General features: G+C 34.7%; 2 protein-coding genes across 4 annotated transcripts; one reads left to right on the forward strand and one right to left on the reverse strand.

Moving 5' to 3' along the window:
* The first annotated feature begins 8561 nt into the window (after positions 1-8561).
* Positions 8562-12074, forward strand: LOC126596756 (phosphatidylglycerophosphate phosphatase PTPMT2-like). Of its 2 annotated transcripts, XR_007614030.1 has the most exons (8): positions 8562-8790; positions 8938-9163; positions 9775-9897; positions 10227-10320; positions 10426-10508; positions 10624-10713; positions 10860-11247; positions 11631-12074. XR_007614030.1 is itself a non-coding variant. In XM_050263424.1 (7 exons), exons 2-7 carry the CDS (start codon positions 8960-8962, stop codon positions 11124-11126), a joined length of 861 nt encoding a protein of 286 aa, XP_050119381.1. In that variant the 5' UTR covers positions 8562-8790; positions 8938-8959; the 3' UTR covers positions 11127-11497. The 2 variants fall into 2 exon arrangements, 1 of the variants encoding a protein (XP_050119381.1); XM_050263424.1 differs by lacking the exon at positions 11631-12074 and having other exon boundaries at positions 10860-11497.
* A 5624-nt stretch (positions 12075-17698) lies between these two features.
* Positions 17699-23427, reverse strand: LOC126596766 (NAC domain-containing protein 75-like). 2 transcript variants are annotated; one of them, XM_050263435.1, is made up of 7 exons: positions 23117-23427; positions 22423-22667; positions 22003-22180; positions 21142-21743; positions 20200-20553; positions 19152-19271; positions 17699-18426 (listed from the first exon to the last, which is right to left on the reverse strand). In XM_050263435.1, exons 2-7 carry the CDS (start codon positions 22543-22545, stop codon positions 18337-18339), a joined length of 1467 nt encoding a protein of 488 aa, XP_050119392.1. In that variant the 5' UTR covers positions 22546-22667; positions 23117-23427; the 3' UTR covers positions 17699-18336. The 2 variants fall into 2 exon arrangements, with proteins under 2 accessions (XP_050119392.1, XP_050119390.1); XM_050263433.1 differs by having other exon boundaries at positions 22423-22713.
* Positions 23428-24694: the final 1267 nt, after the last annotated feature.

The following is a 24694-nucleotide window of genomic DNA, read 5'->3' on the forward strand; positions in this document are numbered from 1 at the left end:
ACCTAAACTATAGTGATTTCTCTATCACGTGAAAGTGTTCATGTTCAAGACATTGTTACATTAGTATCTCCGTAACATAATAGTGCTCATGATCAAAGATATTGTCACAATGACATTTTCATTCAATAAAATTGTTCACAAAACTTTTGTTTTATTTACCTTTTATTAGTGTTTTACCTTTTTTTTAATTTTTATTTAATGTTTTGGTTTTCATAGTGACATAACAGGCTGGTGAGTTACTTTAGGTGATAGAGCTGTTTTGGTCAGTAGGTTGGTCAATTAGTAAACTCACCAAAATAAATGAGCAGGGCTAAATTAGTCTGTATGAGCTTGCATAATGATATGATTTAGGTCCTAATCATTGGACAGAGAATCTCTCTTCATCTCACTGTTTGGAGTCCAAAGATCACACAATTTAAACTGCTCAAATGAAATTTGACGGTCCTCATTAATTTATTTTGTTGGTCTGCCTCTTACAAATCAAGAACTTCGGTATCTCTTTCACATAAACCAAGAGCCTGAATTTTCTGATATTTAAGCTCCAAACAGTAAGGTTCGAAGAGATTCCAAATTCCTAATCATTGAGAGAAAGCAAGATGAGAAGGAAATAGGAGTAGGATTCCCTTCCCTCTTTTTTCCCTTCCCCTTCCTTCCCCTCCTATTTGAACGGTCACGGTTAAGCTATGTCAACATCTTATATTAATTTTTTTATATCAAAAGAAAAACTAAATAAGAAAATGTGAGAGAAGGGACTGAAAGGGGATGAAAAAGGAAAGGAGAGAATCATAGTCCAAGGAAATAAACACTTTAGACTATTATCACCTATTGTAGGCTTGTATTATAAACAGATTCATTATTCAAATAATACCATTTCCTCTGTTCATTTTACTCTTTCTATGTGCCTAAAGAACGAGACTAAAATATAGAAATCTCCTACTGTGGTAAAATGTCATACAAAATAACATGGTCAAACAAACGTACCCAAATTTTTCTCTCAAAATACTAAACGTTACCCACTATAGACTTGATTTTTTTTCATAGGAAATTAATAGAACTTATGATGTGTTTCCAATGCATACAAGCACCACAACTATTATCCAAGAATTAAACGGAGTATATCCCAAATATGAGATGGTTTAAATCATTTGCTTGTTTTGTGAAACGAACGGAGCTTCTCTTGACATCCAATATGCATCGGTGTACAGTATATACATAGAACATGCAGTGTGAAACCAAAAGGGATTCATAACCTCGTTTACCAATCATAGAAAGAAACAGTTCATGTGCCACACTCTAAGTGGAAGCCCTGCAAACTAGTTTTTTTTTTTTTTTTTTTTAATCTTGGCCACAAGAATTTTAACGCCAACTTTTCTCTATTCATTTGTGATACCCAACAACATAAAAAAAATTTAAAAATGGAGGAATCAAGGCTGAATGTGAATATTAGGTAAGAAATCAAGATTTATTTGAGGAGGAGGAGGACGTCAATGGGTACTCTGTTTTCACGTCGAATTTCAAGAATGTTGAGAATCAATTGTTCAGGACTTGTAGCTCACGTGTGGTTACAAGCATCTAGTTATGCACTCAGAAGTTTTGGGTTCGAATCTCCCTTCAAAACATCACTTGTAAAAAAAAAATTCAAAAAACAGAACTTGGGTCTTTTGATTTGGATCTTTTAGAGGTGTTTTGAGATTAAAACCAACAATTTGGACTCTGAAATGATAGATTGAATCTTAGGGCCCAAAACTGTGATAGTTTAGACTTTTTGTTACCCCAATATTTGGACTGGGCTTATGTAACATGGGTAGGCCTAATACATAACAGAATAATCTGGTATTAGTTTCTTTTACTAATTAATAAAGTGTTGACAAGCAATTACCATAGAGTTGCTCAACGGTTAGAGACGAATTTTATGACTGTATTTTCGATTCTTGGTGTTAGTGAGTCATGATGGTGATCAGGAGGAGGCTGAAATGTCTTTATAAGTGATCAAGTTTCCTAAAAAAATGAATTGTCACCAACTGGTTTTTTTTATTAAAAAAAGAAGAAAAAAGAGTAATAAAATCTTGACCGGCAACCAGTCCAAATTGCAATAAACTAGTCACTCAATCAGTAGTTTTGAAGATAGGGAACAGATGGGAACTGCTGCCACTTTAAAATATTCATCTTACAAATAAATCCAAAAGGGTGACGTTGGATCGGGGCACATCAGAACCCAGAAAGAAACACCCCCCAACCCAACAACTACACACACATACATATTTGTCACTTTCATCCACAACAAAATCAAACCATATGCTGCCCTTTTTCACACCACCACCAGTTCACACCACTCACGGGCATACTCTCCCAAGCAGGAGTGACACTGACGAGCATTCCATTGTGCCAGTATTTCAAATTTCTCACATAATAGCACAATATCGAAGTAGAAGTGACACCGACGAGAATTCTATTGTGTCGGTATTTCAAATTTTCTCACATGAAAACACAATATTGAAGCAAGAGTGACACTGACGGGAATCCCATTATGCCGGTATTTCAAATTTTCTCACATGAAAGCACAATATCGAAGCAGGAGTGACAATTACGGGAATCTCATTGTGCCAGTATTTCAAATTTTATCACATGACAACACAATATCAAAGCAAGAGTGACACTAATAGAAATCTTATTGTGCCGGTATTTCAAATGTTCTCACATGACATCACAATATCGAACCAAGACTGACATTGGATGAGAATCCCATTGTGCTGGTATTCATGACATCACAATATCGAACCAAGAGTGACATTGGATGAGAATCCCATTGTGCTGGTATTTCAAATGTTCTCACATGACAACACAATATCGAAGCAGGAGTGACACTAATGAAGAATCTCATTATGCCGATGTTTCAAATTTCCTCACATGACAACACAATATCGATTTGAGACGTCGACAGAAGGATATACCAAATGTGAACAAGCGACTCCTTCATATGTGAACGCAGTTAATGTGACACCTACCATTGCATCCGAAAACCATGGCTTTGTGAGTGCTGATCTATAGCCGGACGTCTGGCAGAAGATGAGGACTTCACTTTCTTTTACCTCCGGAGACAAAATGGATTTTGTGTTGATCACCTCTGCGAAATGGGGCCAACTACTCTGGTATTAAAGAGATGCAACCCTACCTAGCTTAGCTACCCTTCATGCATGGTTGAAGCGGACTAAGGTTATCTTCCCTCTTCTTTCTATCTTCTTCCATTCCTTCTTCTCACACTTTCTATTTTGTCTTTCTTTTTCTAAAAAAAAATAATAATATAAGATGTTGACGTGGTTTAACCGTGACCGTTCAAATGGGAGAGAAAGGAATGGGAGTGAGCAAAAGAGAGGAGATAATCCTTCTCTGGGTGAAGCTTCCTATTTACCGTCTTTGTTCTATTGCCCTATTTGGAAGTGCATACCTACCTTGAAATTGTCTCATTATGAAATCTAAGAAGTTCAGTTAAGAAAAATTATATGAGACCAAATGTAATGATTGGGCTTACGATTTAGGGAGTTTAATTCAAACACTCTAGGTATTGTTCACTTTAACAAAAAAGCCACACTTTTACTCTAAAAAGTCAATCCTGGTATCATTCACTTACAACACCTTTTGCCATTTTTGTTAAAACTCAAAGTTTTCAAGTCATTTTCATTAGTTTTCCTTTCACACACCCCGACTCGAAATGTCCACTAGGATTTCGAATCGAGTTGTGCTAGCCGATACCTAGAAGGTGACGAACCCATAAAGTGTAGTGATGTGGAAAATGTGAGTAAATTTAAACCTAAAAGTGCCTAAGTATAAAAGTGCTATGTGAGCGGGAATGAACCCATTTTACATGTGATGTCAGAGCATAAGTACAGTACAGTAAGATAGGGTGAGAATTAATTATACCATCGATTTGTCTACACCAATATTTGCCAAGAATCCTCGTTGATATGAAAGCTCAGCTACTAAAACCTAGGGGGGCGAAAAATAAGGGTGAGTGGCTTGAAAATAAAGTTTTATAAAAACCTTTCTGAAAACATTGTAACCCCTCGCCGTAAAACAAGTATAGTTTCCAAAATATACATACTGCGTATAGTATGAAAATACCTACCGTAGCCTACAAAATCACAAGATTGCCATACGTCGCAATATTGCGTAATTGAACATATAACAACCAATAACACATAATCTCACATAAGCAAAAATATCATATCGGGTGCTAGTCAATATCACACTATTCATGACCATAAATATAATTAAGGCATCCCCTTATAATAAGCTTACATGTGCATCCCGTAGAATTATCTCATCATTTCCCAACAATAAGGCATTCTTATAAACGTAAGTTTAATCATGACAATCACGTAGAGAATTTATTTATAAATGTATATATGGAAACTAACCAATATATATATCAAAGAAAATACCTACTTAGATCATGTCGTCGAATCGAACCCGTCTCGTAGCATCGAGAGTTATTGCAATCCGTTTCGCCTAGAAACGAAACCATTTAGGTAAAGATAATGTGCTAATGAAATTACACGTTTTCGTACAAAATATGGCTAATAAAGGAACTATCATACAACGGTCGAACTTCAGAAAACGGACGACGAATTCGGAATCAACGCGTCGAAATACGCTAAAGAGGGTCCAAAACCCTACACAAGTCAATCTAGGACATCCACCTATGGATTTCCGATCTGTAACTTTCCAAAATCCACACTCTGCTTCTAGAACAACATACTAAAACTTCTTTAAGATCCAACAGTCGGATCTCCGCCAATCACAAATTCAAATAGCGATCAAAGTTGGATTTTACAATCTTTAGAAATTCAATTAGGGAAGATTCGTATGTTGGATTCCCAATCCGTAAGTTCCTAATGTCCAAAAATATTATGTACTATCATGCATTAAAGTTTGATGCCGATCCAACGGTCAGATCGTTCATTCATATAATAACCAAGTGGCGACCAACTAAGCGGTCCATTACGAAACTATATTCAAAACATCAGGATTTCACTAAACGGATGTCAATTATAAAATCAGGGCATCAAATTAGCCTAGGATGGTCAGGTGGGGTCTTGATCAATGCGCCGCCGCACCCGGCAGCCAATCGCCCCAACACGTTAGAAAGTTCAACTATTTCCAAAATTTACCAAATTTCACGGAAATGTAGATTTCAATGAGTGGAGCAAGTTTCATACATGTGGCCAAGCCTAATTTGGTCGGGAAAAATCCCAATTTCCCTCGAATTCGCCAGAAACCCTAGAAATAGGTGGCTTCAATCCATCACCTCCGGTGCTCCGCCGCCCCTATAGTTGTTTGGGCTTTGTTCCTTACCTCACAAGAAGTGGTTTGATGGTGGTGGTTGACTGTACTACCTTGAAAAATGGCAAAATTTAACCGTACACCCCAAGAACTCGCTGGTGAGTTCATCATGAATTCAAGGCCAATTTAACTCAGTTTTGATGAAATTGGAAGAGGAAGGGGTGCTAGGTCAATTTCAGGTGGTGTATGGCTTCTAATCGCCAGAGAAATCATCTAAAAAGGTGTCGAAAATCATGGCTACCACCAGGTCGGGCCGCGGGTCAAGGGATGACCCGGTTTGGCTTGGTTGTTCCCCTCTCCTGGTTCCTCCCATTTTTCCCCTCTCCTTTCTCTCCTTCATTTTTTCTCCATTGGTCACTATCCTTCCTCTATCCTCTCTCGATTCGGCCAACCTCTCTTCTTCTTTTTTCCTCATGTTCTTTCTTCTTCTAATTGGCCTCCCACTTCATCATTTATTTCTGATTGGGCAGCCCCCAATCCCTTTTTTTTTTCAATCCCAGCCATCCATCTCTTTCCTTTCTCCATCACAGCCATCCACGTGGCACTTCCAGATTATGGTCAAATTACCATTTCGCCCATTACTTCGTTTGTTAATAACTCATTTATTATAGCTCCAAATTACGTTCCGTTTGCGTCTACGTGTTCGTATCGTTGAGTACTTCAAGAATACGGTAAAATAGTAGCTTGTACATGTCACGAAGAGATGGCCAATAAAAGTCAACAATCTCACCTCTAAGCATTTTTGTCAATTCACTCATTTAAAGTTAATAAAATTTTAAAGTTAGGGACGAGTTGTCACATCCTTATGATTTAAGCTTTAAATTCCCTCAATACTTTTCTAATAATTGGGTTAAAATAAGTTTTGGGGAGAAAAAAATGATTTCGGGCCAGATTATCCCCACAGTTGAAGTCTGGGATAAGCAGGCCCCAACTTGTGCGTGTGTACGCGCCCATTTTTGGCCCACCAGTAACCCATTGACACGCCCCAATTGCTCGCACACGAATGAACTGCAGTAGCTTGGACTCAACGCCAACAACTTTGTCTGTAATGTGGTGCATATGTGTATGAACTTGTGTTTAAGAATCAGATAGGTTGTGTAATATTTTATTATTTATCGGAATTTAAATATTTTAAAGTTAAAATAAACACAAAAATAAATTAAAATAATCTACATAATTTTTCTAAAATTTTATGCCACACCATTATACACGGTTAACAAAAACTTTTAAGGAGTGAAATATTGCTTCTTTTTCAATTTGAATTACAAGCGTTGACTATAAGATTATTTGAAATGCAACTCATAGTCAATTAGGCAAATCGACGTCTAAATACGTGTTACACTCTTTACTCATAGGATATTAAATCAAAATAAAAAAAAGCTTAATTGACTTCGAGATTAACTTAAGCAAATAAAGAAAAACATATTACTAATTCCTTAACAATTTTCTTGGTCATGCATCTAATTAATTATTATTCCTACGGTCATGCATCTAATTAATTATTAGGGTAAATCTCAGATTACTACCTTCAAGTTTCATGATTTTCAACATTTGGTACATAAAGTTTTTTTTCGCCCCAGAGTTATACCTAAAGTGTTAATTTTAGGACAGTCTCATATATTCGTTATTCTGGTTGTTAAGTCTCCCGTTAACTGATGACGTGAATTTCATGTTCACAGTGACTTGGCGCTGCATGTCATTAAGGGGTCCACATGGAAATTAAAAATTAAAAAAAAAAAATTTGGTCGTCTTCTACCTCCGTCGACCTTCCCTTCCTCCCTTATCCCTCCATTTTCTCATCTGCACCAACCCACCAAACCCTCCTCTCATCTCCTCTTCGACTCGTCATACATCCACCCTTCCTTCTGACGACACACGACTGAAGATGGAAGGGGAAGGGTGGATTTGCAGGGAATGAGAGGAGGATTGGGTGGGTGCATATAAGAGAAGGAAGGGAGGGAATGAGGGTCGGGGGATGGGATGAGGTAGGAGACGATTTTTTTTTTAATTATTTATAATAATAATTATTATATTATTTATAATTTGTTTAATCCACGTGGCTCCCAATTATTGTCTACGTGGGCACCACGTCACCAGTTAACGATTGATTTAACAACAACCTTAACGGAGGTATGAAAGTGTCCCAAAATTATGACTTTAGATACCACTCTGGGATGAAAAAAACATAATGCATCAAATGTTGAAAATCAAGTAACTTTAGGATAGTAAACTGAAATTAACCCTAATTATTATTCCTACCAAAGGGCTATAAATTAACCTTTCTTTTCCTTTACTTTGTTTATTCTATAAAAAGGAGCAATTTGTGACTTTGTTCCCGTAGTCCATCTTTTTGTGACATAAAAAACTCATGGAGGTTTTGTAGTTTCCTTTAGCCATCATGTGATTCACCAATGCCAAGAATCACCCCATTATGTGTCGTGCAAAATACGAACTTGAAAATTCGTCCTTAACAATTGGGTCTCCATGGTGTTTAACTTACAACCAGTGTTTGAAATATCCTAGATATTCTCGATATTTTCACGGAAATATCCAAAAATTTAGGAAAGATATGAAAGGAGGGATATTTCCGGAAATCGGTCAATTTCCTCGATATTTTTTATATTTTCAGGAAAATCCAGTGTTTGCAGACAATTTGCAAAAAGTTTGCAAGAAATATCCATGAGCCTATGCATTCTTTATTTTTTTAATTTCTTTCTTTATAGTATTAGTTTATTTCAATAAAACTTGTGCTGTTTTCATGACAAAAATTTCAATTAAGTTATGTATAATTTATTCTTCCTAGTGAAATGCTTTATTTATTTATTACTTGTCATTATAAGGAAATTTTTCTTTTCACATATCACATACTTATGGTTTACAGAGTATCTAATCATTAATTCTTGATTCATACGTGTGTTGTGATTTTATATGACTCCCTAAACAATATTTTTAAATTTTCATGTTTTTGAGCAAATTTCTATCATTTCCATCAAAGACAATCGATATACGATACATCTATTATTATTTCCACAAATTTTTACCTATCAATATTTTCACCAATAACGATATTTTAAAGATGGTTTACAACTTCAAGACTTGTCCATTTTAAGATTACCCACAGGTTTCCGTCAGACACGAAACCTTGAGGGGGTTTAACGTAATAAACTCAAACGCCAGCCCCAATTATAACCACCACAACCTCCATTCCCAGATTTTGACTATATAAAGATTTCCAATTTCAGTTACCAGAAATTATTCGCACACTAAATCCGATTGCTTGGCATCTAAGTTAACAGTGCACACTCCCTCTCTCTCTAACTCCCCAAATTTAGAAACCCACCTCTCTATTCCCCCTAATTTTCGTTTTCCCACCCCCAAAAAAACCCTAATTTCCCTTCCGGATCGGCCCCAATTTGCCAGTGTTTGGCAATTCCGCTCCTTGATCCCCAAGTATGTAAATTTCTTTTTCGTCTTTTTTTTTCCGGAAGTTCATGTCCCAATTTGCGAAATTAGGGATTCGGAAATTTGAAATCCGGAATCTTTTGGGGATTTTATCACCTTTTGTGTTTTCTCATTAAATTCGGATCTGGTGGTTAGGGTTATTTGTTGTCTGTGCGGAATGAAGATCGAGGAGTTGGAGGCGGAGGGGGATTGCGGCGTTCGGAACGACGCCGTTTCCGGGCGGCAGGTAGTTAGGGTTGACGAAGCCAAGAGAGCGCTTGTTGGAGCCGGTGCGCGGATCCTTTTTTACCCGACCCTGTTGTATAATGTGCTTCGGAACAAGATGGAGGCTGAGTTCAGATGGTGGGACGAAGTTGACCAGGTTTTTCTCTTTCGAATTTTGTCAATTTATTTGCTTCTCTGAATTGGGTTAGTTAATCCTCTGTTTGTTGACTTAGAAAGCGTATAAAATTTGATTTTTTTTTTTAAATTTTTTTTTGCGGATTTTATTTTTTATTTTTTTTATGTAGCTACGATTTGTTTGGTTTCTGGGAAAATTGGTTTCGAGAGAGGAAACTAATTTTTGGGATTTATCAATTTTGTAAGAATTTTGTTTTGTGATTCCAATCGAAGATATGTGGCTTCATATAGGGATTAATTGTTTTCCTAGAGTCAGTTTTCTCACTTTCTTGGCAATCAATTGGAATTTGAATGATGGATAAATATTAAGAAATTGAAATTTTCATGTTTTCAGGACTTTAGACAGAAATAGGTACTCGTTTTTTTTTGTTGGAAACTAAATGGGTACTTGTTGCTATAATACATATTTGAACATCTCTGGTTAAATTTCTAATATTGTATTGGAACAGGCCGAGTATATCATATGTATGAATATCATCTAGGTTTTGTTGTGAGAGATGTACTTGTTTGGGTAGAATGTATTTCTTTGCTCATTTTGTGGTGTTTAATGGATACGTGGTGTTGTTCTTTCAGTTTGTTCTGCTCGGTGCGGTTCCATTTCCCAAAGATGTTCCCCAGTTGAAGCGGCTGGGTGTTGGTGGTGTGATCACTCTCAATGAACCTTACGAAACTTTGGTTCCAACATCCTTGTATCGTGTGCGTGACTGCTCTGCATATATATATATGTTCTTGGCTTTTGTTTTTGGATAATATAAGTAACAATATCATTATTTCAAGTTTTTTTTCCTCCAACAGAAATATGTTTTTAAAATATCTAAAAATGGGCAAGTTTGAATTCACCGTTATGTGTTTTAAATTTTTAATATATGAGAAGAGGAAACTAAAGATTAAGATTTGAAATTAGAATGATTGTTTCTATTTGTTTTCAGAAGCTTTATTATCCTCCCAATAAGACGAGTGAAATCCATTTAAATCTTGTCTATTTGGATCCTACCTATTCGTTTAAGATGTTTGATGGTTTTCAGGCCCATGGAATTGACCATCTAGTAATCCCCACGCGAGATTATCTTTTTGCCCCTTCATTTGTTGATATCAACAGAGCTGTAGAATTCATTCACAGTAAGTGATCCTTTTGTACTTCAAGATTTTGCTAGTCTGTAATTTATTAGCTTTCATTGGTAGAGTTGTTAACTTAATTCTGTAACCTTGGTTTCCCGAACACAGAGAATGCATCGTGTGGTGAAACTACTTACGTGCACTGTAAAGCTGGTCGGGGAAGGAGCACAACTATCGTGCTTTGCTATTTGGTAACAATCTCCTGCTTTCAAAAGTTAGCTGGTTGCGTTAACTGAAGAGTTACTGATGATGACCCCTTTTCAACCTTTAGGACATCATAGGATTGAATTGATTTACTTTCTGTAGGTGAAATACAAGAACATGATACCATCTGCAGCCCTGGACTATGTTCGGTCTAGAAGACCTCGTGTGCTGCTAGCCCCCTCACAATGGAAGGTATGTATTGTAGTTATCTCTTATATTTATGCATTTTGTTATTATCTGCAATCTTCTATCATTTAAAACATTTGATCGTTGCCAACTGGTTTTATTATTTCCCATTCCCATAACCTCAATCACCATTTTTTGCTGTTTCTTGGCAGGCTGTTCAAGAATACAGCAGATGTGGACCAACTACCACAGCATGTTCTCCCTCAGGAGATGCAGTTTTAATTACCAAAGCTGATCTTGAAGGGTACCATGGAACTTACGACGACACTGCTCGTAAGCAGTTGGCAATTGTTTCTAAAATGGTGAAAGCCAGCCCCATGATAGCTAGGTTATCGTTCCTTTTTGCATCCTTGAAAGTCACCGGAAATTGTGGACCAGTCACGAGGCAGTTGCCTGTGCCGGAACCACGTGCTTGCTGAGCTCTCGCACACATCATGCAAGTGTCAAGCGTTGTTTGCTTGTAGAGAAGAGCATGAATAAATAGAAGTTTTATGAAGCGCCGGTGTTTCAGGCTGCATCATGTTTACGAGAGGGAGAAAGGTAAATGAAGAAATCAAAGAAAAACGAAAAAAAAGGTTTCGGCAGCTTTCTTCAAGGTTGTGTATACTGTATAGCACTATGGCAATGGCTGAGGAATGTATTGGAGCTTCTACATGTACATTACAGCGCATCAATTTTTCTTCCTTTTTTATTGTCATTTTCTTCTGTGTTAGTGTTCCTAGTTTGTACCCATGGCACACTATGTAGTGCTGCTGCACTGCATTTAAAGGACCAATATTTTGCTTTTTAACCTTTGTTGCTGTGGGTAGATTATATTTTTATTTGCTTTAGCTGCTTATGTCAACCGTGTAAGAGGCTGCAAATTTTTAGAAGGTTTCTTTCTGTTATACGTCGGCTGATGTCTATGTTCTGAATGGCGGCAGGTCTTTGGGAGGGTGAGGTGCCATAAACTATGGTATGGAGACAAACTTTTGTCCAACCGGCTGTATGTGGAGAATGACTTACACAAAACAGGTTCATTATTACTATGGCGTTCCGTTCAAAAATAAAACAATCACTTGTATGTGGGACCAAATACAGGGGGCGTGTTAGTAAGGCTGCATGCCACGTGGTCTGGGAGGAAGCTAGAATTTGCCATAGATGGGTTACAAAAGTTATCTTCTACTTGGTCATGAGAGGTGTCATACGGATGATATGGTCCTGCATTCAACCTAAGATTTTCCTCTATTTGAATGCAATGGCCAACTATTGTAGTTGTAGTTGTAGAGTTGGACCATGTTGGTCTTTTTACACAGAATGAGTGGAATGAGTGGCTTGTCTGTCCGGCTACATTTTATTAATAGATTGTTTGGGTTAATTTGTAGTGATTTATTGTGTGATTTATCAATTCTAGGCCCATTAGAGTCATCCATTAAAGCCCTTCCTCACTAACAAGGGCCCCATACTCTATTTTGTATGTGCCCAAACCAACAAAATTCTGATCCCATACCAAAAAATTTCCAAACCAATAATACCAAAATCTTTGGGAATACTTATGTAAAAGCACTTCAGCTTATAAGCAATACTGTTATAGATACGTTAAAAAATTTAACTTCCAAGTGCTTCCAAGAAGTACGATATATGGAAATTCAAAAATGGTTTTTAACTTTTGTTATCAAACGTTGTTAGGAGGGATTACTTATTCTAAATACACTTCCATACATACCCTTAGAATTATAAACTAGTTCGTTTTTCATTGCAGTTTCTAATTTATGCTACATATTAATGCATCTCTTCTTTAGCTAGTTGCTTAACTTTCAAAAAGAGGCATATGATTGATTTCGAACTCTTTTCCACTACATGTACATGTTTTCCTTCCAATCGTTGTTTGCATATGAGAGATTTTTTTCAGTGTGCCAGAACACTGAGTGATACATTGTATGTTATTATACAAATTAAAAGATACTCATAAAATAACATGTGTACAAACTTGTGTTCCAAATACATTGAAAAATTTATCTTTACCGATGGTCTTACATACGTATAACCACTCAACGTTTGGCAGTTTATATGTAGTGGCTCTTTTCTCATTCTTATCCAAACCCTATCCTAGCATATATACAATTATTTTTTTATTATTATTATTAGAATATTGTTTTTTAAACATGGATAAGGCCTACATATTCTGTTAATTGTCCAATAGGACACTCATTTCATCGACCCGATTAGTCCGTACAACTTGCATATGGAATATGTATATACTTATTCACATATTTCAAATTACTTCTTTCAAATCTTTTTAATTTTTTAATTTTTAATATTTTTTACACACCACTAGTACTTGATAGAAAAATATTAAAAAATAAGAGGATATGAAAGAAGTAATTTAAGATATGTGAATATAATCTTCATGTACTTATAAAAACCTCTCTAGCTTAAGCTGATGTGATGTAATTGGGCCCTCATTTGCTTTTCAAAGAAAGCTCCTTTGCAACTTTAGCCGGCACGGCCGGCTTCTGTAGCTTTTCTATAGGTATATACACACACACAAATGTCTGGTGTTTATATCTGATACCATATTTACAACATGGTTGCAGAGCTTTTACGTAAATTAACAAACCATATTTGTGTTGTTACTCCTTTCATCACAATTGTAATATCCATATTTGTGTTGTTTATATATGATACCATATTCACAACATGATGGAATGCTATCCTAATATATAAATTAATATGAATAAAAAGTTAGAGCATTGTACTTCACGTAGTTAAGATGATTATTCTGTATTCAAATTTTCCTAGGAAAATTAATGAAAATGATTTGAAAACTTTGAGTTTTAACGATAAGGACAAAATAAAGGGTAAAGTGAATATTACCAGAATTGATTTTTTAGTGTAAAAATGTGGTTTTTCGTTAAAATGAATAGTATCGGAAGCTTTTCGTTAAAGTTCCCAATTTTCCTACCCAATACCGTATTTATCAAACAAAACGAAGATAAAATTACGATAAAAAGTTGTCATTAAATCCTCAAGATATAAAGAGTATGTAGTTGCTTAAGAGCTGCACCCATGCACAATATGCTTACCAAACCCTCCATACTAAAGATAGTCTTGAAGATCGACCCCAAATGATAAGGATATATATGAGCCTAGCCGCAGTAGTGGACCATATACATGTGTGTCTCTGTGTGCGTGTTTTATATGAAAACTGAAAAGCAAATCAAAAGAGGTGGTGGGTTGTTGAAGAATATATCCCAAAAAGTGTGAGTTTGGCCATGTTGTGATATTCGTCCTTGCACTACCTACCACCCATAATTCTTTCTGCAACTTCTTTATGGACCAAATCTCTATACAACAAGAAATACCAATATATATACTTGCTACTGCTAACCCTACCAGTGCTTATTAAACTCCAATAATTAGATACTAATCTCAGTTTCTTACCCATCTATCTCTACCCAAAAGATTAAAGCATCCAAAAGCTTCCACAAAGCGAAAGAATTGAATATCACCTTTTGAGGTTGATGTTGAACAAGACACACACACACGCATACATGTATTTCCTTTATTTTTTTTATTCCATTTTTATATTTGCATGTGGAAAGAGACACTTCCTTCTATTCACATATAGTCCATTTTGTTAGTGTGTTTTTTTTAGGGTTCTTTAGATATAAACCCATGTAACTCTTATTTCCTATATAAAAACCCACCTAATTATAAACACTCAAATAAAACCCAAATTTAAAAGTAATTGCCATGTAGGAAAGTAATTGACCTATTAATACAAAATATTTACAACTTGTACCACAACATTCAAAATAAATCAATAAATATTATTACTCACCTTAATTACAATGAACAAATAATTTATTGCATATTATTACCCCTAACACACACACACACACACACATATATATACGTTCAAATGCATCTAGTACTACCACAAGCTCTATATATATACGTATGTATGTACAATACTACATATATGATCAAACATATTATACTAATTAATCTACCCATATGTAAATTTATGATGAGCAAATAACATATATTTTGTAGGTATATTATTTTGTATGTATCATCATATATATTGGGCACATTTTATTATTATATGTACAAAATAATAAGTAAAATAGTATTGAATAAAATAATAATATTTTTTATGTAGGTACATTATTTTGCATACATTTGGTTTGCTTTATTATGTAGGTAAATTATTTTGCATGTTTTTTACATTTAGTGGGGAAATTATTTTGCTTTTTTTAAGCAATCTAACATTTTAAAATTTGAATAGTAGGTGCACTAAATCAAATAACATTTTTTGTAGGTAAATTATTTTGCATGAATTTTTACGTATACCAGGCATTTTTATTTTTATTTTTATTTTGTTATATATATGTGTGTGAAATAATTTACCTACCTTTATATGTAAAATATAATTTGTTGACTTAACTAAGCATGTATTATTACATATATTAAGCATGTTTTGTTGTTATTATATATTAGGCAACCAATTTATTATTTATTATTTTCGTAAAATCATTAATTCTCCCCTACAATCTATATGGAACTAATTGTGTACATCAAACATTCAAATAGGGGTATTTTGGGCATCAAAAATTTTTAAATGTGTAAAGTCATATATAATTAATGAATTTGTTGATGTGGAATCTAGTTAATGGGTTTTATTTGAGTAAAAAACTTATGACGGGTTTTATGTGGAGAAAATTAAATTTCAGGGACTAAGGTCATATTTTCAGTTTTTTTTACTGATATATAAACGAACCCTAGCACTACACAGCACAGTGCTGAATTCCAGCTGCAACTCATATAGCCATATACCCCCAGATGTTATTCTGATACAATAGCACATAAACTATATATACACACACACATATATTGTACTAGCTAGATTGGGACAATATTCGTATGAATATATGTGCTGCCGGGTATTTTTAGTTTGTTTTCGATAAATATACGAGCTAGAGGACATGCCAATTTACAAGTTCATAAACTAACTTTATATAATTTAACAAATACATATATTTCAGAGCCCTTGTATTTGTATAATCAGGGTAATTCGGAATACGGATTCGATCAGGAGGTGTTGGTCATTTTGACAGTAAAAGTTTATTCTTGTCCTTTCATTCTTGGTTTCCCTCTTTGTTCTCTTCAGAAACTACGATGAAGCTGCTTACCCTCCATGTTGTTTTAACCTTTATTTCAATTTTCATGCACGTCCCATGAAAATAAAGATCGCATGCACGTTACTCTCTCTCTCTCTCTCTCTCTCTCTCTCTCTCTCTCTCTCTCTAGCTAAGAGAGGGAGAAGCATATCTTTACTCTGTAATACTGCTGAAAACGCTCGAATATGGAAAAGAATAAAGCAACAAAGAAGGCTTTCAAGTAACAAATTAAAGAACGGAGAGACCGACTAAAAATGTGAACTTCATGTTACTATATATTATACTAAGATTCCAAATTAATTTCAAATAAGAAAATTATTTTAGCTGAACCCCATTTTCACTTCCTTTTTTAGTGGAGTAGTTCAAAAATAGGAAAAAACCACTAAACGACCTTTAAGAAAAGCATAAAAGCCATGCATTTCGACTTCGAAAATCCACCAAAAATGATATCATTGTTTTCATAAAAGAAGATCAATTAGGATGCAACTTCCACTTAGATTTGGAGATATTTCATTTGTCACTTTCAAGAAGTGACATAATATCTATTGCAATTTATTTTATCTTAATTAATTTTTCGAGTTTAGTAGGGATCCACTTAATTGGTGGCATGGGGAACCAACAGAGTAAAGTTTCTATCCTAACAAAAATAGAAAGCACACTTCCTTTTCATAATGGGAAAACATCTAGGTTCTAGAGCAATGCAAGCACTCAAGACAATTGTAATCTCTTCGCACTAGTGAATAATTTGGAACCCATGCGCAGAATTCGCTTCACAGCTTTCACTAACGGCCGCCACCACCCCATCAAGTCATCACTCCAAACTCAATGCACAACCATCAACTTCAACCTACAACTCAAGTTGCCAACATTGAGAAGAAGGTCATGAAGGTTGCTAAAACGTTATGAACTACCATGATGTGGCCACCATCATCTTCACCAACCATAAAGAAGAACTGGAAGCTGAACCAATTGGTGGGTTTTGAACATAAAGGTTGGGATAGGGTTTCGATGGTCGTAGGTGGGCTTGAAGTGGCAGGGGCTTGATATTTCCGATCTTCAGTTTTTTTTTTCTCATTTTATGTGAATTTGTTAATTTATATTTTATTTTTTTCATTTTCATGTCTTTTATTAAGTTATTTTATTAGTTTTTACTTTACAAGTAAGCTATAAAGTGGGACTCATTGTTGCCATATGTACATTTAATGAAATAATTAATTGGAGCTAACATTTTCAGTAGGTTAGGTACTTGTTTGGAATATTTAAAAAAATTGAGACTAATTTGAAATGACACTAAAAGGTTGGAGGGAGGGTTTAGGTACGTAAGGTTTATTTGATAATCATTTCATGTTTCAATTTTCAATAAAAATATTGAAAGCGACTATTTTGAGTTTTCAAAATTTGACTTGAATTGATTTTTCAATTTTCATTTTTTTGGGAACTGAACATGGTAACCAAAGAAGTTCTCAATTTTATTCAACAAAAATATAAAACTGAAAAACTAAAATGGTTGTCAAAGGGGTTCTAAATATGCTCTACCATATATTATATGAGTAAAACAATTACATTATATCTCACGACATCATTGAGAATCAAATTCCTTATGTCTTTCACTTTTCTTTAATTTGCTTCTCCTTTTTCTTTTTGGGTTCTATGTATTAATTTCCAATAACATTGAAACTTGAAAGACGTAGACAAAAAGCAAATCACTCTGAAAAACGAGATCATTGTCTTAATATAATAACACATTTTTATTTCTATCTTTGGAGACAATATTAACCTCTATTGGTATTTTACTAACAAATCTAATAACCAAAGCTAAAGTACAATTAAGAAAGTATAAGTTGCATTAATTGGCGCAAACGCTATGGTATTTTTCTCTGTAAAAGAACAAGAAAAAGAAACATTATACAAACATTTAAAAAAATAAAAATAAAATAATAATAAGAGAATATAACCCATAAAAGATGATATTAAGTAATGACAATGGTGATGATTTTCATGCATGAAGAGAATAATAATGGTCCTTGATTTCTCCTTCTATTTTGTCAGACGAGATTGCAGTATGCAGCCTTTCGTTCGTTTCTTTCTTTCCTTTTCCTTTTACTAGCTCCCCCCCTCCCTCCTTGCCTCCCTCCCTCCCTCCCTCTCCTCTCCTCCTTTTTTTCCTTTCCTCTTTTCTCTTTCCTTTCCAACATGGACCGTTTGCTCAGTTAGTTCAGTTGAAAGCCAAGAGAGAGAGAGAAGAAAGAAAAAAGTTGGTGACCAAACGAAACCATGGATGGCTATACCTTCTTGGCCTCTCACGTTTGAAAAGCAACTTGATGAGGGAGTCGATGGTGGTGTCAAAATACAAATGATGACTGATTGATGACAATGATGTTGTCTGTGACTGTGACTGTGATCAATGACGACCGTGAGTTTATTGTTCTCTCTCTATCAATATATTTCATTTTTGTGTGCTCTTCTACCCATGATGATCTGGGTTGTCAGGGTCAGGCCAGAAGGAGGAGTACTTCATCCACTCTGCCTCTTGAGGGTTTGGCATCGATGACTCCTGTTACAAAATCAATTGCAAGCTTGCCACGTTTAGATTAATTATTAGGACTAATTAGGGTTTCTAAAAAGTTAAATTTCTCATAGTTCTGCAACAAATAATTTTCTCTAAAACTATAATTATAATTAACAGAAAACCAAACACAGGCCATGGCTATCACTACCTTTATTTTCTAAAAGCGAAAAAAGAGAGTTTCTATTTGAGTCCAATTGAAGGCTGGTCGTTTTCACAATGTACATTGCTATGTAAATAAATATTTAAATACAATATTTATATATTGTTACCTCATTTAAGGAATAAAAGAATGGGTTAACAAAGGTGACATCCATAGCAATTTTGTGTTTTGATTTTCAGTTTGAAATTATTCAACATAATGACGGCTTTACAATCGGGTAACAAGAAAGATTATATTCTGTATGGTCTTTTCTTTAGATTATATTCTGTATGGTCTTTTCTTTTTGGGGGAGGATTATAAAACCACCAAAAACATATATATAAATTCTAAGGCAAAAAAAGAAAAGATAAAGAGATAGGTGCAAAAAGGCTTTGGCTTCTCTCTATCTTTAATTTAAATTAACAGTTAAATAAATTGGTTTTTGTTGCTTTTGGTTCTTTCTAATGATCCTATGCTTACTTTTCCTTTCTTTTTATCTTGTAATTAGTTTGTATGATGACAAATCAAAGGTCATGAAATTCAGAGTCAAAAAGTTGGTATATGTACTCACTTCTTTAATATCACTACTGCTGGAAGTGCAGCCCATTATTAGTTCCTCCAAACCAGATGCAGACCTAGCTCCCATTTTATGATGCTGTTGGTGGTGGGGGTGTTGCTGCTGTTGCTGCGCCTGTTTAGTTATGAATAACAAAGAAACGCATTATATAAAACACAAACTAACAAAAAAAAAAAAAGGAAATTAAATAAATATGTGCACATCTTAATGATATTGTCTTCAAGGATTCAAAAGTGAAAAGACAGTTTCATGTTTGCAAGTACTAAAAGCTACAGTGACAGGTCTGCCACATGTACAGTACAGCATGGCATAGACGCTAGGGTTTGGCCATGTGATAACAAAATTTTTCAATGTATTCGAAATAGTATATGAATACGTTATATGTTATTACAAGGATATTTAAAAAAAAAAAATTCCTTCACTTGTATAATGTTATATTGCGTAACTTTACATATTTCAGATACACCGAAAGATATCTAGTGATAATGGGCTTTGCAGGTGCAACTCAGTCCGAGTTATTGACTCAGCCTTTTCCTTTTCTCCTCCACTTCCTTTCATTTTTTGGTTGAGGAACAATTTTTTTTTTCAATTAAGGTTTGGCGGCATAAATTAAACTAAGGACAAAACAGTTTTGACAACGAGTAACGTACTATAATTAATCATTTATTTATTTTATTTAAATGTATGACTAAATGATTATAACTTAATTGATTTTTTGCAGATATAATTTTTAAATAACGATAATAAAAAATATGAATAGTTTTGTTTATAAAGTCTGTGTTATAAAAATACGCTAGTCACAAGTGGGTAGACATGTGGCTAGGTGCACAGGGTGAAAAAATACATCAACTAGAATAAATACATCAACAAATTTACAGGCGATGAGCTCTAACTCAAGTGATATTGGAGTAGGGTGAGAAAGTGATTAGGTCAAATATTAATCATACGTATAAATTATTGTTTCATTATGTATAGTTATATATGCTAGCTAGCTAGGGTTACTTTGTGATAGTACGAAGATGGGCCGGGTTTGATGGATTACCTGGAAATTTTCGTTTTGGAGCATCAACCGGGAGTAGGAGTCCTGATCAAGAATGATGGACGTGTGGTGGAGAGGAGGTGGAGAGATGATGGTGGAAATGGGATGTGAAGGGCGGCTGATGTGGAAAGCTGCAGCTGTTGCAATTTGTTGATGATGATGCAGTTGCTGCTGCTGTTGATGTTCATGTTGCTGCTGCTGCTCGTGATGATCAGATACTAGTTCATGGCTTATATGATGATGATGGTGATGATGAGGCTGTACTGGTACTGATCTCTGGTGGTGCTCTCGTATCTCTTCGCACGTGCCAGATGGCAGCCCTTCCCTTACAGTTGAAGCCTCTCCTCCTATCCCCACCTGCAAATGGACACTTCCATGAACAAATTCGCTACCATGTCTCTTTTATATCAACCACATTTTATTCACTTCATTTTCTTATTAATTTTCTCTTTGTTTTAATTTGTTTGTGTGTGTTATTAGTCTAGCAGCAAAAAAATTTCAAACTATAGACCCTTTTGGTGGGTGAAGTAGTTTTTATTAGCTGAGAAATGTAATCAAGAGTGGCCCCATGAAATTTGTAATGCCGCAATTGCAAGCAATGGGTTATGAAGAAAATGACAACATATGGAAAACATTTTTATTATTAATATATAGTATATATATGGCTAATTAATTTTTTGGAAAAAAATATATTTACATGCATGAAAAACTTGTAAGTGTGTTTGATTTAATAATGAATAATGTTAGTCTTATCACATTTTTATATCACATATAACTTGACAAACGATTTGTAAATACAACGTTAGTTAAAATTTTTATCTTAATAATTAATAAACGTTGATTTAATTGTTTTGAAGTTGAAGATGTAGAAAGCATTAATCTAATGTATATATGAGATTTTGACCAAAAAAAAATGTAAATATGAGAACATGAAATAATTATTACCTCATCAAAGCTTTTTCTGAAGGGGGCAAAGCTGAAGTGATCTGACTTCAACTGATGAATGTCAATGCCACTGTAGCTTGAGATTGGAGCGGCAGCTGCAACCGCAGCTGCTGCTGTTACAGCTATTTGGTCATGATCTCTATGAGGATGAGAGGGTAATATTTCCTTAGAAGAACAACTCCCACTCCCACTATCTCTTCTGCTATTAGTAGCCACAATATCACTGCTTCCTTCACCAGTTGCACTCGCTCTATCAGACCAGTTGCATTGCCTTGGCTGAGTCTGATAGAATATCTTTGACACCACAAGCTCTCCTTCTTTCTCCTCCTCATGCTGCCCAAGATGGTATTGGTGCATCACCCAATTCGTCTTTTCGGGTTTTCGGTTTTTGCCAAAGTTGGTGTAGAGGACTAGAATTTTCTTGCACCCTTTTTGTTTTCCATTCACCATGACTGGCCTGGTCTTGCCTGTCTTGTGCCATCTTGTTTCCCCACCTTGCAAGTCACATTCTGTTTGGATTTTTCTTCTCTTTCTTGTCCCAGTTGTGTAGGCTTTTGAAGGTCTATGGAAGAAGTGCCTGCTCAAGCCATCTCTTGTGACTCCTATTGCAAGAAAATAAAGTGATCAAGAAATTAACATTATCCCAAATCAACAAGTTAGGTTGACTTAGGTATGACAAAATGTGACACAATATTTAGCTTCTTTCAAATTAAGTCATAATCAACTGAAGTAGTGTATGGTAAGAAACAAACTAATTGCAAATTGCAAATCATAAACTTCACTAATTCTTTTTTTTTTTTGGGGGGGGGGGGGGGGGGGGCGGGCAGAGAGAGAGAGAGATTAATATTCAAATACTTTTACCTGGAAGTTTTTCAGGATGGGTGTAACAAATTCCATCTTCTCCTTCAATTGTAGGGATGAATTCATCAATCAAAGGGTGAGACTTGGAGTTTTTGGCTTCTACCTTTGCTTCAAGGTGTTCAATTAGTTCTTGGTCTGTTGGATCAAATTTCACTCCTGCTGGTAGACCTAACCAGTCCTGCAGTAAATTAACTCCATTAACACAATTCGAACTAAAAAAATACCATTAAAAGAAAAAAAGAAAAAAAGAAAAAAAGAGAACAAATACATTAAAGTAAAAGATAAAGATCGAGGGACCCTTTTTATATTAGCATAAAAAATGTACTCTAAATTTAAAACAATTACTTTCAAACAATATTATGCAAGAAGCATAATTCTTCATGTGCCAAGCTATAAGAATTAATATGTGATTATTCGTACCGGCTTTCCTTCGAGTTTGTGTCCACAACCGGGACACTGCTTGGATCCGCACATCTGATGCTCTTCAAGCTTTGCATCAATGAGATCAGAACTTCTGATGGACCCCAAAGTACTCTTATTCATTGCTCTTTTCGAAAGAGATGCTATCGTCTTCTTTCTCTCAAACTCATCAACATACCGTCTTCTGGGAAATTTTCGTCATCCTTGTAAAAACGCCTGCTGCTCATATCCCAGCCGCTTTCTCTCTATATACGCAAATCATACACAACTTTGATTGAGATCTGGTGATGACTGTATGCACAAAAGGGTACTCATAAAAAAGGGTAATGAAAAATATATATTCGATATATATATATATATATATGTGGATTAATTCTGGGAATTTGATCGAAGATTGAAATACGAACTAAATATCAAGCAAGAAGAACAGCTTCATCAAGCTACTGAAGAAAGAAAGGAAAATATCAAAAACAAGTTTTGAACGATTATCAAGTTTATTCCCTTTGCTGAATCAATTAATATGAGAAAAAAAGAGATTTATTTGCAAAACCCAAGTGAGAAATATGAAACCTAGCTTAAGACAGAAATACAGATATTTTGATTGAGGAAAATCGATGAGAAGGAAAGAAGAGGGAGCTGAGGTAAGCTAGGGAGAGAAAAAGAAACTGTCACAGCGAGAGATTGAGCTATAAACCTGCTTTAACCATGGAAAACACCAGAGAGAGAGAGATAGATGAGAGTTTCCTTCTCCACTTTAACTGAAGGGGCAGTGAGAAAAAAAAGGAAAAGTTGCCCTCAAACCCCTATACTACATACCACCTTTAAGCATTTAAAGCCTTATTTCCTAGGCGGTTTAGAGAGAGAGAGAGAGAGAGAGAGAGAGAGAGAGAAGAGAAGAGAAGAGAAGAGGATAGAAAGAGAGAGAAAACCAAGTTGGTTAAAGAAAGCTAGAGAGCCTTGACTACAAAAGCAAAGGCAAGAAACGGCCTCCACAGCTGTTACCAAGGCACAAATACAAAAGCAAATGAACCCATCCTTGCAATATTTATATATTGTACAATAGTTCTATATATTTATACAAAAGTGTGTTTGTGCAAGCTTATGCCTAGTCAAATTTGCTCGAACATTGTTATTTTTTCTCCAGATTCAAATTCGATATTTCTCTGTAGTTTTGATAAATTTAATATAAAAAATTATTCATATTATAAAAAATAAAAGTGTGTATATGTATAAAATAATGGTTGGTATTTTCATAAAAGGTGGATGTCAATAAAGTTGAAAAAACAATTAGAGATATACTTGAACGTATATATCATCAGAGACTTTGAGTGACAAAGACGAAATCAGGAATTTGACAGTCCCAGATTTAAAAAAAAAATCATATAATTCCTATCAGTTTTTTAGGAGGCATACTAAAGCCAAAAAATTTCTTCATGGCAATGACAGAATGAAAAAAAACAAAGGGTAACGTTAGGGAAACCAAAATTTTAAATTAAATTATGTGGTTGTTGACGATTGAATTATTACTTAAATATTAATTAACGTGTTTATTTCTTATTAGTGACATATAATTTATTTTGTAACTTTGATTTAAAATTTGGTCCATTTAGTATTATCCAAAAACGAAATATATAGTAGAGAGAAAAAAAGATGTAGGTGCTCACATGGGTTTTGAGCTGTGGAGTGCTGATCATGATGCCTTGGTCATGGATGTTGCAGAGAGATAGAGAGGTATTAGAAGGTTGCTTGATATGCAAGGCAAATGAGCAGTATACTTGATGGACCACCACCACCCCTTCTAATTACAACTTATGCAAAAAATCACTTTATAAAAATAAATAAATAAATAAAATATGGAGGAAACTTGAGGTGGAAGCACCCACCCGGTAAATAAATTACCTCATCCGAAAAGAAATCATATGTTTCTGCTTGCAAAATATGTTTTTGAACTTTAATCCTTCAAGAAAATTAAAATTTAATAAAAATTTGGTGTTAGATTGGATATTGATTTTAGTCCCTTAATGTGTACTTAATTCAAATTTATATTATATTTTGTTTTAATATTTAATAGATATCTTATTTAATGTCATTACATTAAAATTTTAATTTATTATTATACACATTTTAATTCATTAATTTTATTTAACTTCTTCTAATTAATGTACCTAAACGTCCGTATCATAATATATTTTACTAATTTAGTGTACCGAAATGTCCATATCTAAATATATTGTAGTGAATTAGTGGCACATAAGAAAATATGAAAAAACAT

Source organism: Malus sylvestris, chromosome 2 (genome assembly GCF_916048215.2).
Source record: "Malus sylvestris chromosome 2, drMalSylv7.2, whole genome shotgun sequence".
In the NCBI taxonomy this organism is placed as follows: Eukaryota; Viridiplantae; Streptophyta; class Magnoliopsida; order Rosales; family Rosaceae; genus Malus; species Malus sylvestris.

Coding starts and splice junctions, on each gene's coding strand:
- LOC126596766 (XM_050263435.1), bottom strand. CDS start 22,545: ATGAATAAGAGTACTTTGGGGTCCATCAGAAGTTCTGATCTCATTGAT. Junction 21,744..22,002: donor CCATCCTGAAAAACTTCCAG/GTAAAAGTATTT, acceptor TTCTTGCAATAG/GAGTCACAAGAGATGGCTTG. Junction 20,554..21,141: donor TCAGAAAAAGCTTTGATGAG/GTAATAATTATT, acceptor GTCCATTTGCAG/GTGGGGATAGGAGGAGAGGC.
- LOC126596756 (XM_050263424.1), top strand. CDS start 8,960: ATGAAGATCGAGGAGTTGGAGGCGGAGGGGGATTGCGGCGTTCGGAAC. Junction 9,164..9,774: donor GGTGGGACGAAGTTGACCAG/GTTTTTCTCTTT, acceptor TTGTTCTTTCAG/TTTGTTCTGCTCGGTGCGGT. Junction 10,714..10,859: donor TAGCCCCCTCACAATGGAAG/GTATGTATTGTA, acceptor GTTTCTTGGCAG/GCTGTTCAAGAATACAGCAG.